General features: G+C 43.2%; 3 protein-coding genes across 3 annotated transcripts in view; 2 read left to right on the plus strand and 1 right to left on the minus strand.

Moving 5' to 3' along the window:
- Positions 1–1,439: 1,439 nt before the first annotated feature.
- LOC306733518 (RNA-binding protein 20-like) lies at positions 1,440–4,637 on the plus strand. The gene is made up of 5 exons (XM_079214772.1): positions 1,440–1,510; positions 1,599–1,707; positions 3,443–3,559; positions 3,644–3,765; positions 3,882–4,637. Exons 1-5 carry the CDS (start codon positions 1,451–1,453, stop codon positions 3,942–3,944), a joined length of 471 nt encoding a protein of 156 aa, XP_079070898.1. The 5' UTR covers positions 1,440–1,450; the 3' UTR covers positions 3,945–4,637.
- Positions 4,638–5,898: 1,261 nt separating this feature from the next.
- tkfc (triokinase/FMN cyclase) lies at positions 5,899–12,803 on the minus strand. Its single transcript, XM_079215565.1, has 17 exons — positions 12,768–12,803; positions 11,873–12,062; positions 11,438–11,542; positions 11,138–11,325; positions 10,476–10,554; positions 10,296–10,385; positions 9,209–9,243; positions 9,034–9,118; positions 8,866–8,955; positions 8,614–8,730; positions 7,908–8,027; positions 7,426–7,563; positions 7,195–7,301; positions 6,923–7,029; positions 6,551–6,584; positions 6,372–6,464; positions 5,899–6,258 (listed from the first exon to the last, which is right to left on the minus strand). The coding sequence occupies exons 1-17, from the start codon at positions 12,771–12,773 to the stop codon at positions 6,082–6,084; spliced, it is 1,761 nt and encodes a 586-aa protein (XP_079071691.1). The 5' UTR covers positions 12,774–12,803; the 3' UTR covers positions 5,899–6,081.
- Positions 12,804–13,494: 691 nt separating this feature from the next.
- Positions 13,495–16,519, plus strand: part of exoc6b (exocyst complex component 6B) — a gene marked incomplete at its 5' end in the record, with an annotated part of 76,605 nt that continues 73,580 nt past the window's right edge. Inside the window, 1 exon segment of the mRNA XM_079215298.1 lies at positions 13,495–13,583. Coding sequence (XP_079071424.1) covers positions 13,495–13,583 — 89 coding nt within the window.

The following is a 16,519-nucleotide window of genomic DNA, read 5'->3' on the forward strand; positions in this document are numbered from 1 at the left end:
GACATCTGGCAGGAGAAGGAGTGCAAGAGGAAAGAAAGAGGATAAAATCACATTGGATCTCACAGACACATCTGAAAAACCAGAGGAGGCGACATACAAGATTTTAGACTCTGTGGACGGAGAAAATGCCAACGATGAACCAACGCCGAGACCTACCAGAGGAAAAAGGGGAAGACCGCCGAAGAAAGAGGCTCTATATAAGAATACAAAAACAGATGACACGTCACCAAGACTGAGGCAAACGCCAGGCAGAGAGTCACAGGAACGAAACAGGGAACGAACGGCAAAGCTAAGAGAGAGAGTTCCTTCAAAAGAGAGCATACCATCAAAGCAGAGTGACGGTGTGGTAGGTGAGTTAAGTGAGGGGGATGCGACCAATAAGGTGTTCGACTCTATTGAGAAGGAGGTAGTTCAGGATGATCGGCCTGCTCCGAGAAAAAGGGGAAGACCAAGGAAAGACGCTAAGACAACAAAAAAAAGTCTTGGCTCAACATTAAAGAAGCGCAACAAAGACTCATCGAGAAATGTGACTGACGAAGAGGAGGCGACGTGTCAGAATCTTGATTCTGTGGAGAGTGAGGCGGTGGACGATCAGCCCCACGCGGGACAGTCAGAGGAAACTTTGAAAAACATCGACCTGCAAACGAAGAGAAGTCAATCTCCCACAGGGTCGCCCAAAGATGAGGAAGAAGACGAGCCGATGTATTGCATCATAGATTCCCTCGATGACTATCAAGTTCAAGAACAGCAGATGACCACAGAGGACGAGACGAAAGATACGATTTCTTCAAGAGACGAGTCGTCGGCTGAAAAAGAAGACGAGCCAACATGTGCTGGTACGGTAGTGGAAGAGACCGAAAAAAGGGGTATCGAAGAGGAGACTCTCTACCAGATAGTTGATGATTTAGAGTCAAGTGATGAACCATCTGCTGCAGAAGGGTCAGGAACTACAGAAACACCCAGAGCAGACACATCGAGCACTCTGATGAACCTGGACGAAGTGAGCGAGGAGGACGAGGATTACCCAGAAGCCGCAGCTGAGGACGAAGAATTGAGGAAACGACAAGCCGCTGTGACAGAGAAGCAATTCACCAAGGAGCGAGGAGCAAGGATGACCAGAGGGAGGGAGGATAGGAGGACCAGGGACTCGGAGCAGAGGGATCGAAGGAACCGAAGCAGCAGCAGTGGCAGTAGAGGAGGTGGAGGAGGCAGTGGGGGAGTATCAAGGAGGGAAAAGGAGAGGGCTAGGGAAAAGGAGGAGACGGTGGCGGGAGACCCCAAAGAGATGGTGACTCTGGATGAGGTGGGAGCGGATGATGCTGCAGAGGAAAGAGAGCCGGCCAGCAAAAAGGGGCATGGGGAGATCACAGAGGGAGAGCTGCAGGCACTCGTCACTCTGGATGAGTTCATAGGAGAAGAGGAGGAGGAGGGTGGGAAGGTGGAGCAAAGCATGCTGGAGCCCCACCCACCCAGCCTGGAGGAGGAGCCAGTGGACTTCTTAAACATGGAGGTAAATGCCAAGATTTTCACACGTAGAAGTTACAATTTTTAAGCTCCACAAATCCAGGTGGTTAAATATGCCTCATGTCTGCTTTTAGACTTTGGTGACTTTGGATGAAGCTGGCGACGATGAGGAAGAGAAACTGAACGAAGAGCAAGCTGAGGAAACCCAGAGATCTGCCAAACGCAAAAAGAATGACGACGCAGGTATGAGTTATGTAATACTTGCACATTTAGATCCCTTTGTCGTTTGGTTTGAACGCAGCATAAGATGTAGGGTTTTCCCGTTAGTCAAGTCTACTAGCGTTGATATATCTTACTCTAGATTTTTTAGGGAAATAGTCATCTGCGTATTGCCACTCTTTTGTTCCTAATAGTTTTGTCGGACCTTTGATGCATGGTCCACAGATTTTCTGCCCTTTTTGACATAATAGCTCGGAACCGTCTTCTATTTTTGTCATCCGCCGTATTGGCCATCTCCAAAGGGAGTCAAATACATATCGTTATGTCTGGTTTTCCTTTGACCAAGATCCATAACTTTTTCTAGATACTGTTCGTCGGTCAAATTTCTCTAGCATTTTATCTGTAGCTATATCCCCATTTCCTTCTGAAAGGTACTAGTCTCTCAAGAACGATTGTGAAATCTCTTAGTGGATCGCCTGGTTCTGTTTTCTCTTATTGGGAGCGGAAATCGCTCTTGTAATACTCTCGCTACTCCTACTCCATGATCAAGCATGTGGTTAGCAGGATTAAATATTGCATAGGGTCCTTGACCCAGTGGTATAGTGCGCAAGTTGCCAACTATAATTGTACAATTTCGGGATGTGGTATTTCTACTACCCCTGTATCCCCGGGCTGTGACCCACCCCATTCCGAAGTCATCTCGAGTCCTACCACTGCAGACGGTTTTCTGTGACTGTTGTCGCTCATCTATTAGGATTGGTCCTTTTGTCGCTCCAGTATGGCTATTGCTTTTGGTTCTCAATCTTCGAGTAGTTTTACGTACTGTATGTATACACACAGTATTATACCTATTTTGTGAATAGCTTCTCCCTACACCAAGGCCACTTTCATAACCGTTCCTTCTCTTTTATAACGCTGGACTTTAAATCCTACACATAATAAACCGGTGATAAAGATAAAGAGTTCAGCTTAACTTTTGTATGAGGGTTCGGTATTTAAACTACTCATCTTTTTCTAGATTCTCACGTAGGTTCGTATCGCTGGGCTTTAGCTAGGTTTGCCTATTTGTTCTGACCTATCAGTACATCCGCTTACTCTACACCTAAAGCCCCACGTTGGGCGCCATGTAACGGGCTTGACCCTGACCTGGCCAGGGCTTAGGTGGAGCGCCTACTCTTTACGCCAGCCGTGTAAGGAGGGCCCGTTTTAGAACCATGAGGTTTTCCTCTCAGTTTGCTTTCGATTACAGTTCATAGAGACAATGACGGATGTTGTTATTCTCAAAGAAAACCCATTTGTTCGGTATCTCCCCGTGGCCTACCTATTTCATTGAGTCATGTGATCCACCAAACAATTTCTTCTAATAGGAAAGGAAGATGAATCGTTTTACACACAGTGCAACCCAAACGATTACTTACATTTGTCTGGATCTGGAAACGAGGCAGGAACGCGCTGGATGGTGTTCCCTGGTCAACGACCTCGGCCCGGATTTACACTCTTCACTCTTATTTCAGAATATATTGGATTTATTTCAACAAGAGTTATTATACACACAGTATTATGACTGAGTCTTTGGTATTCTTTTTACATAACCCAATCCTCAACATAAACATTGTAAATAGTTCCCTAACGTAATGGAGCTAGATGGCACAAAAAAGTGACATTTGAAAAACTCAAAAATGTCTCTTTGCAGAAACGCATGACCCCGGTGTTGGTCTTTTGACATGACTTATGGATCGCTGATTCCTTCTCTTGCTAGTTGGGAGCAAACAGAGGAGGGAGCCCGTCGGACTTGCAGCGAAGCGATCTCGTTCTTGGTCTCCGAGCGTCGCTGCCGACGTCAAACTGCCGGCCTTCAAACCCAAAAACCCCCTCGGTGAGACGCGTGCACGTCATCGCACCAACACCAGATGCAGACGTTTCTGTCCTCCTGTTTCACTTTAATTTTCTCCCCCTTCAGGTCAGGAGTTTGTGGTCCCCAAGTCGGGGTATTTCTGTAATCTGTGCTCTGTGTTCTACCTGAACGAGAGCGCTGCCAGGGACCGCCACTGCGGCACCCAGAGACACTACGACAACCTGCAGGTACGCACACAAACACACGTACACATGCACACAAACGCAAACACACTCGCATAAACGCAGTAAAGCACACACTTGGCCTCTCATTATTTGTGTCCCTGCCCTTTTTCTATTTTCAGAAACATTTACAGAAGCTTCAAGAGAAACCATCAAGAAGTTCTCAAGGCTCCGTTTCTGATTGATTCCAACTTCAATGATTAATTAGTTTATTTATTTTGTATTTATTTTTCTGTCAAAAATGTAGCAGAGGTGAAGCTGGACGAGTGAAAGCTTTAGTTGACAAATCAATGTGTATAATAAGCCATGTTGGTCAACTTAATTGCTGTCTAAGTTTTTTTTCCATATAAATGTGTAAATATTACATATACTGTAATACTTAATATTTTAGCATGTATTGTCTCATTTCAAGCTCCCTACAACTCCACAGTTCTGGTGCCTTGCTCTGCCCGTTTGGATGTTTAGAAGCAGACAAGATGCCACATTAACCTCATCAATTGATGATTACCACAGTATTTACAGAGTATATACAGAATTAATTTGCATTTAATTCTGCTGGGATTTTCTGGGATTGTTTTAAAAATCAGCCCAATTTGGATTGGAACTTGGCTGGTGAATTATAGCTCAATTTGACTGACGTTTCTGCTTCTTTTGCACATGCATAACTCATCTTCACCCCGTCTCATGTCGCTAATAAAGGTACAATCTTTTCACATACTGAAATCACATTTGTAATGCAACATGTAGCAACATTTATAAGTTTTTAACTTGTTTTTAGAATTTTATAAATTTAAAATGTAGCCTAGAATTTAGTTTAGTTTCTGAACTAGCGAGGTTAAAAACAATAAAAATCGTTAGCTTGTTGCTCTAAGACTGTCCTATTGTCTCGGTTTTTGGAAATAATTTTGTTAATAAAAGTCATACAGATGTGTCTTGGGAGGTCTGTGTTTACTTATTTAGAAAATGTATCTTTAATATCACTAACTTCTGGTTTCTGTTCATGCCGGTTTAAATCTTGTTTTCTTCCGTAATTAAGATTTTGGAATCACAAGAATCGTAGGTTTCCAGAAACACCAAGCACTCGTACCGAACTATAAATAGGGGGTACAGTGTACAATAGAATACAGTAAAGGACGCCCGCGAGAAGGCAGAACATTAACAGGTTTTAAAAAACTTATGGATGTTTTGAAAGCATTCATAATTTTATGACAGTGTTATTAGTATACCATACATATCATTATTGTAGACAATGATTAAGGTGGACTCATGATAAGAATACAGAGAATCACACACAATTTCTTTTCAATTCAATTGATTGAATTTCTGATTATGAATAATACACACATACTGATCCACCCATACACATATTCAAACTCATAGTTATATGGCAATCTACACATACATGTATATACACATTTAGTACATGATACATATGCGCATACAGTACATATATCATAAGTATATATTAATTTGTATACTACTGATGGCAGGAACATTTAAATCAATATAATCTTATTCATTTGGGTGATGAGGCACTTAAAATTAGCCGATACATTTTCCCAACACTTACGCATCTAACTTGTCTGATATGTTGCCATGCTAGCGGTGACGGTGTTAAGCTGCGTTCACACAAAAAACGTTGCGAATATCCGCAACGTTTTTAGTGTGAACGCAGCATTAGACTTTGTCATGGTTAAGGTCTTGACTTCCTCAAATGCGTTCATGATCATCTCCTGCTTCTCAGTGGAGAAAAAAGTGGCTTGTCCTTGAGTTGATTTGCCATTGTACTGTTAGAAGATCATGGATTCAGTGTTCAACTTTTTCCTCTTTTGAAGCAGATGTGCAATTATCCAGATGACTGACGTCTGGTTCGAATGAACGAGACCATTTGAGTACGGATCAGCCTTTGAGAAACCGAGATAGCCTGATGTCAATCATCGGGGTAATTTAAGCTGGATAATAAGACATTTGATCAAATTTGTTGAACCACGTACGAGTAATGGGGCCCAGGTGATGAGTCTCTTCATTATTCTTCTTCTTCTTCTTCTTCCAGACAGATGTTTCTGGTCATTTTTCAAAATAAAACATTTCAGACCATGATAATTCAAATATTTTTTTTTATTCATTCTTTCTATGCGGACTAGTACCAAAGGACCCCTACTTTAGAGTAGACTTCACATCACTGCTAATCATTTTCTGAATCACACAGTCAGTTTTTATATATTTTTCTGTCATTAAATCACCAAATTCCCCAATTTCTATTCATTTACTGTATGTATGGTATGAAAATGTGCCTCAAAACACATTGTGCCTCAAAAGGGGTCAAAGATCAGTTTCTTCTTTGATCTGCCCCTCCAACGACTCCAGCACGGCTCTCAGGATGGCGGCGACAGCCACGGCACCGGGGTCAGGCAGGTTGACCCGCTCGGCTGCGATGTAGCTTGCTCGCCCCGCCCTCGCCGTGAGGTCACGGGTCGACTCCGCCCCCGAGGCTGCTTTCTAGGCAGAGAGGGGAAAGGCCAGAAGGTAAGGCAAACATGCACTCACTCACCAGCATGTATAGAATCGGTACAGCCCCGTCACCACTGCAGGGAAAAATTATGTTACTGCACCTGCACGGCTGTCTGAAGCACAGCCAACTGTCCACCAGGTGGTGCTGCCGACAGCTTCATCAGTTCATCCACAGCGGGACACAAAGCATCCAACTAGAGCAACAGAGGTGATATAATATTTTAATCAGAAAATGGAAAAGATGCATGAAAAGCAGCAGGAAAATGAGAGAATAGCTCACCATTGTTCTGTCTCCAGGCTCAGCACCCCCGTACCTGAGAGACAGTTACAGATTGTTTCTCAACTGTTTATAATTTTCATTATTACTATTTTGATATTTTTTTTTCGAAATAATAATAATCACAAAGGGCCTGTGGGACGTTGTGCGTTTTTGGTCAGACAAACGCAAGTTCACAATTATTTAAAGCTGAGAAAATTGTATAATGTTTACTGAAGACTTTCTATTATTGAAACCGTCCTGTGGTTTCTCTTTTAAATTATTATTTCAAACACAACTTTTCATTAAGGCCTCGACATGTACCAGAAAACCACAAACACACACACAATCTAATGCACATAGACGTGAAGGTATATCAAAAAAGGTATACCGCACCTCCTCATGGCCTGTGTCCCAGCATGCATTGCACTAGCCCAGGCTGCAGCGTTGCTCTGCCCCTCAGTCACATGACCAGCCGCTGCCGTCAGGAACAGACTGTACAACTGACAGAAACACTTAGATAAGTGTGTGTGTGTGTGTGTGTGTGTGTGTGTGTGTGTGTGTGTGCGTGTGTGTGTGTGTGTGTGTGTGCGCGTGCTTGCATGGGTAAAGATAGCGTGAGATGTCATCGACCACTTTGTCAAAATGTGTCATATGTCGAAACCTACTGCTCCTGAAGACCCGCCCATCTTCTCCTGGACCAATCCAGCGAGGACTGACAGAAGTTGTCCGGGGTCACCAGGGACAACATGATTCTGGAGCCACTCCTGAATGGCTGAATGAGCATTTTCAATAAATAAAACAAACAAACTTGAAGATAGGTCATCGAGCTGATTTCTTTGGAACACATGTTCTTGCGTGTCATCGTGCAGCTGTTGATGTGAAACAGGACGTCCCACCTCTAGCAGCCTGTGTGTGAGTGTTCCCACAGTCTCCGTCCCCCGCAGCGCGGTCCAGGGCGTTGAGTTCTTCCTGCTTCTCCAACAACGTGAAACAAACCCTCTCCAATGCTTTACGCATCACAGGACTCAGTGGCCCTGGCAGAGACCCCCCCAAAAAGACAGTCTTTCCATCTGTATATCATTTATTTTTGTCATTTAATAACAACAAATTATTATTCCACCCAATGTGGAAAGACATGACCGAGAACTTGATTGAGCCGCAGTTCCTCTAATGGCCACAAGGCGGCGGCATTACACAATAAAATACTAATAAAAGTTAACAAATATGTTCACAGCATGAGTCTTGGTTGCAGATTTGATTTTTGAGTGTCATGGCCGTACTCAGGAGTCGTGGTTGACACATAATCACGTCACACAAATTCATCACTTAATTCACATGAAATATGTTGTGTGTACTGCAGGAAACCTTGGACACTAACCTTTAGAGTGCGTGTCGTCTTGTGGCCGTGTGCTCGCGGCTTGAGCTTCTGTGATGTAGTTGCGTCCGCTTACACACACACTGCTGATGTTTGGCCAGGCGGGGGCGCTGGTCTTAGCATCTGTACGGGATACAGGATGTTAAACATGTGTGTGTGTGTGTTTGCTCTTGTGCCTCTAAGTCTTTATGGGGACCATCTGACAGAAACACCATTGTGGGGACCATTGTGAGGACATTCTCTTTTCTCTTCTTAGAAGGGCAGTTTGAAGGTAAATACTAGGTTTTTGGGTTAAGGTTAGTACATGGATCAACATTTTCTCTCTTTTCCTCTGGTTGTATAGAAGTCAATGAGAAAATGGCTCTACTTCTCTCTTGGTTTATTCCCTCAGTAAACATTGTAAACATGAGTTTATGTCTCTAGTTTCAAGTCTTCTTCAATACAGCATGATGTTCATTTAGTAATTTTTGGTCCATTTAGTTTTAGGGCGGGGCTACAAGATGATTGACAGGTTGCCAGCATGACTTTGTCCAGTCTGGGAGTTATACTTGTTTTAAAGTAGGGGGTTTTCAGTTCAAGAACGTTAATTGTAATATTTTGTTCACCTAAAAAAAGTCTTTCCAAAATGTTGACTTATCCCTTTAAGAATAGGGTCCGGTTCCTCAAGAGTATAGCAATACATGTGCCGTCTGGGTCCGTGTCCACTCACCAAACAGCCTCAGTGTTTCCTGGTTTGCCCTCATCAGGGTCAGCGACACTCCCGCCATCTCCAGCGACGTCATGAACGACCCCGACATCACCCTGGCCACCACCACGCCGCGACCCTCTGTGACCGCAGAAACAGCCAATTGAATCCCATTTAAGAGCGCACCCATCTGCTGGCGAGTCTTAATGCCTTGCTCTAGGAGTCCCCGGTCGGGATCTGGTTCTTTTTTATGTGTGCAAATGCATCCATAGTTACCCAGACAGACGATGGCCGCTTTCGTGACCACGGCGACCTCCAGACAGGACAGCGCTCCGAGGTTGTTCACACACACAACCACACTGTCTCCTGTAGAAAAGGACATGTTTGATTAAAAAAATGTCCGCATACATTGAAAGCGAATGTAAAAAGAGACCTGACACACACCTGATTTAAGAGGCAGATGTGATTGGCTGTCGGGGTTGGTCATGTGATCTATCATGGTCTTCACCACCTCGTCTGCGGACGCCACCTGATTTACGGGCAGAAGACAAATAAGTGAACGCGTATGCGGTTTGAGGGTATACGGCTTCATAGAAACAGCAGATTGAGGACGAGTCACCTTTGACCTTTTGATTCCAGGTTCGCCGTGGATTCCTAAAGAAGACAGAAAAAAACACCAGTCAACGTTTAGAAAAGACAGTGTAGCATAACCCTCCGAAAGATGGTCCTGCACTTGACTGCTAAAAAAAACAACGCAGGAGCTGTCTACAAAGGCAGAAAAACAATAATTACGTTAGCTTACTGCTCGTTAGCATTATTAGAATACACACATAGAGCCAAACACTTATGCTAGTTACCTTTAAACATACACAGTTATTACAATTAATACATTCAATACAACTTGAACTGACCTTGTGCCTGTTCGGGGGCGTGCTAATACCGCTTCTTTCTCGAATTTGTATTCAAAATTGACCGTATGTAGCTTTCTACAAACCCTTTTTAACTTTGCGAGCCACCTTCAAAATAAAAGCATCCTATCTTAAAACCGGAAACAAGATCAATGTAGCTTAAGGCTGGCAACACACATGCAACAAAGACAACAAAATGTATTTACAAACAGTTTCTAAAGCCGAACACAAATTGGGTTACCTACAGACAGAGTTTACTATTGTTTATCTCTCTTTGTTTTTATTGCTTTAACCTTCTTAGAGATGCCTTGATAAGATCATTCATTCATTCTTGAAAAAGAGTTTCAGGAGTTTGTCTTGGAATAATCTGCAGGCTAGACTCAGTCTGGACTCTTTTAAAACAAAAGTTTTATGCATAATGCTAAAGACTTAAGTTTTGACTATTGTATGCTACTTGGCCAGGTCACCAACATAAAATAGATTGCATATTAATTGCTTTTTCCTGGTTAAACAAAGGTTAAATAAATAAAGATTTTGCTGTGTGCTTTTCTTAGAGCGTCATACCAGTTGATCTGGAATAAAAATATTAAAAATTAAACCTCAGTGCTAGTCATACTCTGTTATAACGCTGGTTTTAGTGGGTTTTAGGAAGTCTGGCTTCTACTTTTATCAATTCAGGAATGTAAATGTGGCTTCAGAACACTTGGTATCAGCCCGACGGTCTTTAGTCGGTCTCTAACTCGCTCTCTTTTCTTCGTCATCTCTCATCCCGTCCTCCGTCTCTCCGTCATCCCTCACCCAGGCCCAGCTCCATGTCTCCGGGCGGCAGGTCAAAAGAGGGCCGGCAGCCTGGAACGCTGCACGGAGACAGACTCACGCCGAGTGTACCTGGAAGGCAAACGCCGCCACAATAAAGTACTTAAAGGAGAACCCAGTATTCCTACCCAGCTTTAAGCGAGGGGCGGGAGAGAGACTCACCGACGCCCTTCAAAACCTCCGTCACCTTGGAAACAATCTGGTCCAATGAGGAGCCTTCTTCTGCTAGGGCGCCCGCCAGCTGACAGAAGATTCACAAACAAAACAACGTTGGTTTTTAAAGCTTGATCCAGACTAGGAAGTTAAGAAAGTAGGATATCTCGGCCTCTTGTGCTTCTATAATGATCCAGATTTATGGAACTCTAAAGTGATGGAGACCTCCTCTAAAATTAAAGGAAAAAACAAGCGATGCTTTTTATTATACAAATAGAACAGCGACTCTTATTAAACACCATATATGGGAAATTGAACCCTTGATATCTTGAGATATCAGCGCTGATTTGCAGGTATCTCATTAATTAATCTGAAATATTTACATTAATCTCTTGTTTTAGTCTGAGACTGGAGCTTTAATTATAGAAACTGTCCCGATGAGGTGACAAAACTTAGCCCTGAAAGAAAAAAAGACGTGTTACTGACATTTACTGCAATAAACTGTTTTAAAATACAGTTTATTGATCATCTGTCCATCAATTAAAAGTCCCATTGCCTCATGTTTCTTGGCTCAACCTGCTCTTAAAACATGACGCAGAAGTAATAAATGGATCTTGAGGCAAGACTTTTTTATTTCCAGAGTAAAGACTGTTGTTGTTGTTGTTGTTTACCTTGTGCATGAAGATGGTGCCACACAAGCCTCTCCTCCCGGCCTTGCTGGGTCGGTCAAAGGCGCAGTCCTCTGCGACTATCACCATGTCAACAGCGACGCCGTGGTTACGGGCCTGCTCCGCGGCCAATCCGAAGTTGAGGCGGTCGCCGGTGTAGTTCTTCACGATGAGGAGCACTCCGGAGGCTCCTGAGGAGGGAGGACACACACCGCAACTCGCTTTTTAACACAATGAGGAACAATCGATGGACCGCAAACCTGCACTCAGAGGGTCAAGTAACGCCCAAATATGGAGGTGCACCTGCAGCGTGCAAGCTGAGGATGGCGGCCAGGATGCTGGCAGGAGGCGGGGAAGCAAACACTCCACCTGCAACGGCCGCTGACAGCATACCTGCACCCAGATAACCTGGAGACAGATGGAAGAATGAAAAAAAAAAAATCACTAAAATGAGACAATATCTAAAAAATTATGAATAAACGTGAATATCACAAATACTCTAAATACGTGAGCATATATGCCGTTTTTACAGCAGCTTCTTATGGGGTAACTTTCCTCCCCAGCCCCTTCAAAATAAAAGCCCCAGAGAGTAACTATCTTAACAGGAATATCTCAGAATGAGGCTTGTTTTTCAAAACAAAAATGCCCCAACTCTCACTATATCTCACAGACAACTAGGGAAAATTTCAAAATAAAAGTCCTTTAAGGTAACTGTATCGAGAAAGATACAAGTCCTACCCCCGTGTGCCGGCTCGTGTCCCGACCCGCCGCCAGACAGCAGGGCCACTTTGCCCCTCAGGTTTTGCAGGTCGGACCGAAGCACAACTCTGTGGCCCTTCAGCAGAGAAAGGCCCCCACTGGCCCTCACAAGGCCGCAGAGGGCCTCGTCCACACAGCTGTCCACTGAGTTTATCAACTTCTTTCTGGGCTGAGAGAGATAAAAAATAAAAAAAGAACATACGTATAAAGTTTATAATAAGCTCACATAATGATGTATTGTACTCTTTTTGGTAAATATATTAATTATTGTATCTGCAGAGGCAGTTCTCCCTCTTTTATCATTTTCATCTATAATTGTAAAGTCACTGAAATATGCATGGTACAAATTAGAAGGGCTGAAATATTGCATCCAGTGATATCTGTGTCTTACCTTTGCTTTTTTGTGACTCCGTCTGTTAACCTGATTGTTTCTTTTATTTTTTAATAATATTTTTTTATAATAGTTTGCGATCAATTGTGTTGCAGATAGCATCACTTCCACCATTGTTGATTGAATTGGATCCTTGTATATTAATTCCCTTTCCCTTAATATAAATAAATACATGAATTCATTAATACATAGGATGTATTGTGATAGTTAAAACTGGCCAAAAGTATATTAAGCATGTCCTGTATAAATGAAAAAGTATTTTTTTTTGCACTGTGCAAGTCACAAAATTAAGCATTTACTGCTTTTTTTTCACTTCCGTTATCACTGCATGGACTCTGATCCGTTGGAGTAAACAAAGTAATGCACTGAAAGAAAACCCTGCTGTGAGTCTTCATGTCCGCCTATTTTATATTATTCACAACCAGAAAGAGACAATGTCTTCACTGATGGTCGACAGCATCTTCTACGATCTATCTTGTTTACCTCCATTTGGACGTCTCGTGCTTCTTCTCCCCTCCGACGGCAGGTAACCAGAAGAGAGAGAGAGATCAGTCAGGTTTTGCGAGAAGGACACCGGATGTTATGCGACTTTGCTTACAAAATAAAAGCGTTTAAAAGATCTATTATAACAATAAAACACTCTACAGTACAATAGGAAAGAAACTTTTAAAGCCACTGAGTGCAACTTAATAATCTTCATGCAATTTTATTTTAAAAAACGTCTAGAAATGAAATAATAACGATGCTAAATAAGAGTATTTTATTTATTTAACTATGTATCCCAGTTTTTTTTTTAAATATCCAACTAAATATACTGAGTTTGTTTACATGTATACATTCTCCAATTTTTTTTAAATTGGAAATTCTCAAAAATATTAGATTGGAAACAAACAAAACAAACATTAAAAGTGATATTTAAGTGTATAGAAACCAGATGTATGTAAGATAATAATAAAGTTGATCCAATTACATGTGTGACTCATACACTATTTCATTACGTCCATCAAACACCGTACAGGTGTGTTCTCCTCCTTCAGACAAGCTAAGCTCCGTCCAACCCGGGCTGCTCCGGTGTTCACATCGAACCACCCCGCCCCGCCCCCCCCCCCTCCTCCGTCTGGTTCCTCCTGCATGACGCACGCGCCCAGTCAGTCGAACCAGTCCGCTCGGCTCGCGCTCAGCTCGGGATCCGTGCGGAGCAACATGCAGGATGGCGAGCGTGGAGACAGCCGCCGAGCACGAGCGCATCCTGCGCGAGATCGAGAGCACCGACACCAACTGCATCGGGCCGACCCTCCGGTGAGTGACCCCCTCCCTCCCCGCGCGGCGGTTTGTCCCCACCCCGAGGAAAGCGGCTGAATCCCGGCGTCTCAGCTGGGAAGCAGGGGGTGGTGGTGGAGGTGGTGTGAAACTTTATTTCCATGCGTCCATTATCGGACAGCTAGCCGGGGCTGACTTTACACACTAAAGCTAAGCTAATTTACATAACTTAACACCGGTGTGTGAGCTCACACAGTGAGGGCAGAGCTGTGTAATGCTTTTTGACCCGATATATATATATTTTTTAATAGTTTTATCTCAACTTGTCCAGAGGCATTTGAGCAATTTGAGCTAGCAGAAGCTAACTCGGCTAACTACTTGACATTCTGCTCGCTGGTGTTGGAGCTCACGACCAGAGCCGAGGAGGAGCTTTCTGGTGGCCGGGTGCTGTTTGGTAAATGGCTCTTCTGTTTGTCAACACAAGTCGGGCAACTTATCCCCGTGGGGGGGTTGTTGCGTCGGCTAGTTGTCGCAGGTTAGCACCAGCCAAGATATAAGAAGGAGTGTCAAGTGTTTATGTTATGGACTCCATGACAGGCAGAAAGACACTGGCTGGTGGGTTCATGCTCATGAGTGTTGCTCAATAGTTTAGTGGAAACTGCATTTAAAGACTGAATGTCTTTTCTTTTATTTCTTTGGGTGTGTTTGTGTGCCAGAGTTCATGGTTTCACATCCCTTTAATCTGGGAAAGATGTGGCATTGCTTCAACTGTGGACCTGAAATTAGTAACAGTCCTGTTTTCTGTTCAGCTTTCATGTGAAGAGCAATTGTGTGTGTGTGTGTGTGTGTGTGTGTGTGTGTGTGTGTGTGTGTGTGATTTTATATATATGAATGACTTGGCTCAACGAGTGACTTTTGAACTGCATTGATTGTCTCTGTGTGCTCGTATTGTATTTATGTTGTTGTTGTATGGACTCATGTGTCTGAAGAAATACAGTTGAATATATATATATTATATAATGTATGTCAGGCTCCCAAAATACAGAGAGCAGGCAGTCTGGTTTGCTTAGGAAAACAAAAAAAAGCCTGATTCATAAAAGCGTCCTCTCTAAAGAAGCGTGTCTCTTCGTGCCCTCGGAGTGAAGGCCAGCTGTCTTTGAACTGATTGTCTGAAGCGGAAATATGTAGTGAATGAACAGGGAAATGCAACAGAGGAACTGGACTATCAAAGGCTTGTAAAAGGTGTGTGTGTCATCGTGTGTGTGTGTGTATTTGCGCCTGATATGTAGGCCGGTTTTAAGTTTAACTTTATTCGTCACACAGGTCAACACAAGGTCAACGATACTATGACACGTACGGGACGAGAGAACGGGCGATGGCCGGCTCCAGTCGTGTGAAGATAAAAGTACAATAAGATGTCAGATAAGACGGAAAGGCGTAGATCAAATATTAAATAAACAATGTTTTCTACATGCGTTAGGTGGCAAAGTTCATTGCACGCAGGACATGCAGCGGTTGTGTTTTATAGGAGGTCAGGGTTGTTCAGGGCCCGAGATCACTTCATCATACGGCTTGACAGCTTTGTGCGACGCCTCCAGCTGCCACATTCTCCTCTGAGTGTGTTGTATCGTTTCATATTGTGACGCTTCACCTCTTCCCGCTTCAGCCTTCGGTGTTTCCAGTGCGGCGTCACGCACCTAGAATAATATCACGGTCTATGTTTGGAACTGTCGGCTATATTTGGCTCAGGGTGATTATTTTGATAGGCAGATATATCGGGTGATGGAGGATGCAACTGTTTCCTCTCTGCTTCCGTTTTTGTTCCTCATCCCGAGACTTTTCCAATTCCTGTTGCGGTCAGAGATAAAGAACATGTTTGTGTGCGACTATAAATTGCTCCACTTTTTCCTTTTTGTTGGTCAGATTGATGGCCAACAGCGAAACAATAAATAACTTCTCTGGATTGTCTTGAATTGTAACTTGTAATCATTCAGTTTTTACGGTTTCAGGAATAGTTTTTGTTGCGCTTGAACATATTATTTTCCACTGTTGAACATTTTCTCATGAAATAATGAATCATCAAAATGAAAACATCACATCAATCTCTGAACAATAACGAAAAGCAGCATTTTTCGGAGCATTATTGCAGCTGCTCATATTATTTGAGCAGTAGAGTATTTATGGGCTCCTCACACTGCTTTGTAGCAGAGCGTCAATAAGCGGCGCCTCCAATGCAAAGAAAAACAACAACAACATGAACATAGTGGTTATGGCGGCCGCTTCCCATCCGCTGCGATTGGCTTGTCAATAGCTTTTGCAAAAGCGCTAATACGGCTACATTCGTTAATAGAACTGCAAATATTTAGCATCATTTTCAAGCAAAAGCATTCTATTATCGAGGCTAAGTCCCGCCCCCTCCAGTGGACCTTAGGGGCCTCATTTCAGGACGTCAACGTCAGATTTGTGTCATGAATTACACATGTTTGTCGAATTATCGCATCCTTTTGCACATCAAGAAAGTCACATTTTGTCATAACTGTTGAAGTGTAAGACTGGGATCTTGTAATTAGAAAGACTAGTTGCTCATACCCGTGTGCTTCACACCAACAACGGGGTTTGTTCGCTCTTTCGCATCCTATCTGATTAAAAATACGGTTTTACACAAAACTCGGATTAACGATTTTATTTCCGTGCAAAATTACATTTTAAATTGACCAATGTGTGATCTAACGGGATCTAAATTATGTCCAACCAAAAGGGGAGGAACCTTTCTCTGTTAGATTACTCATTAGTAACTTTCCCAAGATCAAGACTCTTCAAACGGATAACTAGGTTGGCAGTGAGAGTTGTGTGTGTTTGTTTTAGTGTGTGTGTGTGTGTGTGTGTGTGTGTGTGTGTGCGCGCGCAGCATTCCTCCCCGACTCCCTCAGGTTCCAAACATTCACCTGCACAGACGAGTCCGATTACCGATCAAT

Source organism: Taurulus bubalis, assembly GCF_910589615.1.
Source record: "Taurulus bubalis genome assembly, chromosome: 3".
Classification (NCBI taxonomy): Eukaryota; Metazoa; Chordata; class Actinopteri; order Perciformes; family Cottidae; genus Taurulus; species Taurulus bubalis.

Bases quoted from the DNA above. Each gene is read 5' to 3' on its own strand.
- tkfc (XM_079215565.1), bottom strand. The intron at 11,543-11,872 runs GTAGGACTTGTA...ATCTGTCTCCAG, and splicing joins ACACGAGCCGGCACACGGGG to GTTATCTGGGTGCAGGTATG. The intron at 8,028-8,613 runs GTGAGTGGACAC...TATCCCGTACAG, and splicing joins GGAAACACTGAGGCTGTTTG to ATGCTAAGACCAGCGCCCCC.
- LOC306733518 (XM_079214772.1), top strand. From the start codon at position 1,451: ATGCTGGAGCCCCACCCACCCAGCCTGGAGGAGGAGCCAGTGGACTTC. The intron at 1,511-1,598 runs GTAAATGCCAAG...GTCTGCTTTTAG, and splicing joins TGGACTTCTTAAACATGGAG to ACTTTGGTGACTTTGGATGA. The intron at 3,560-3,643 runs GTGAGACGCGTG...CTCCCCCTTCAG, and splicing joins CAAACCCAAAAACCCCCTCG to GTCAGGAGTTTGTGGTCCCC.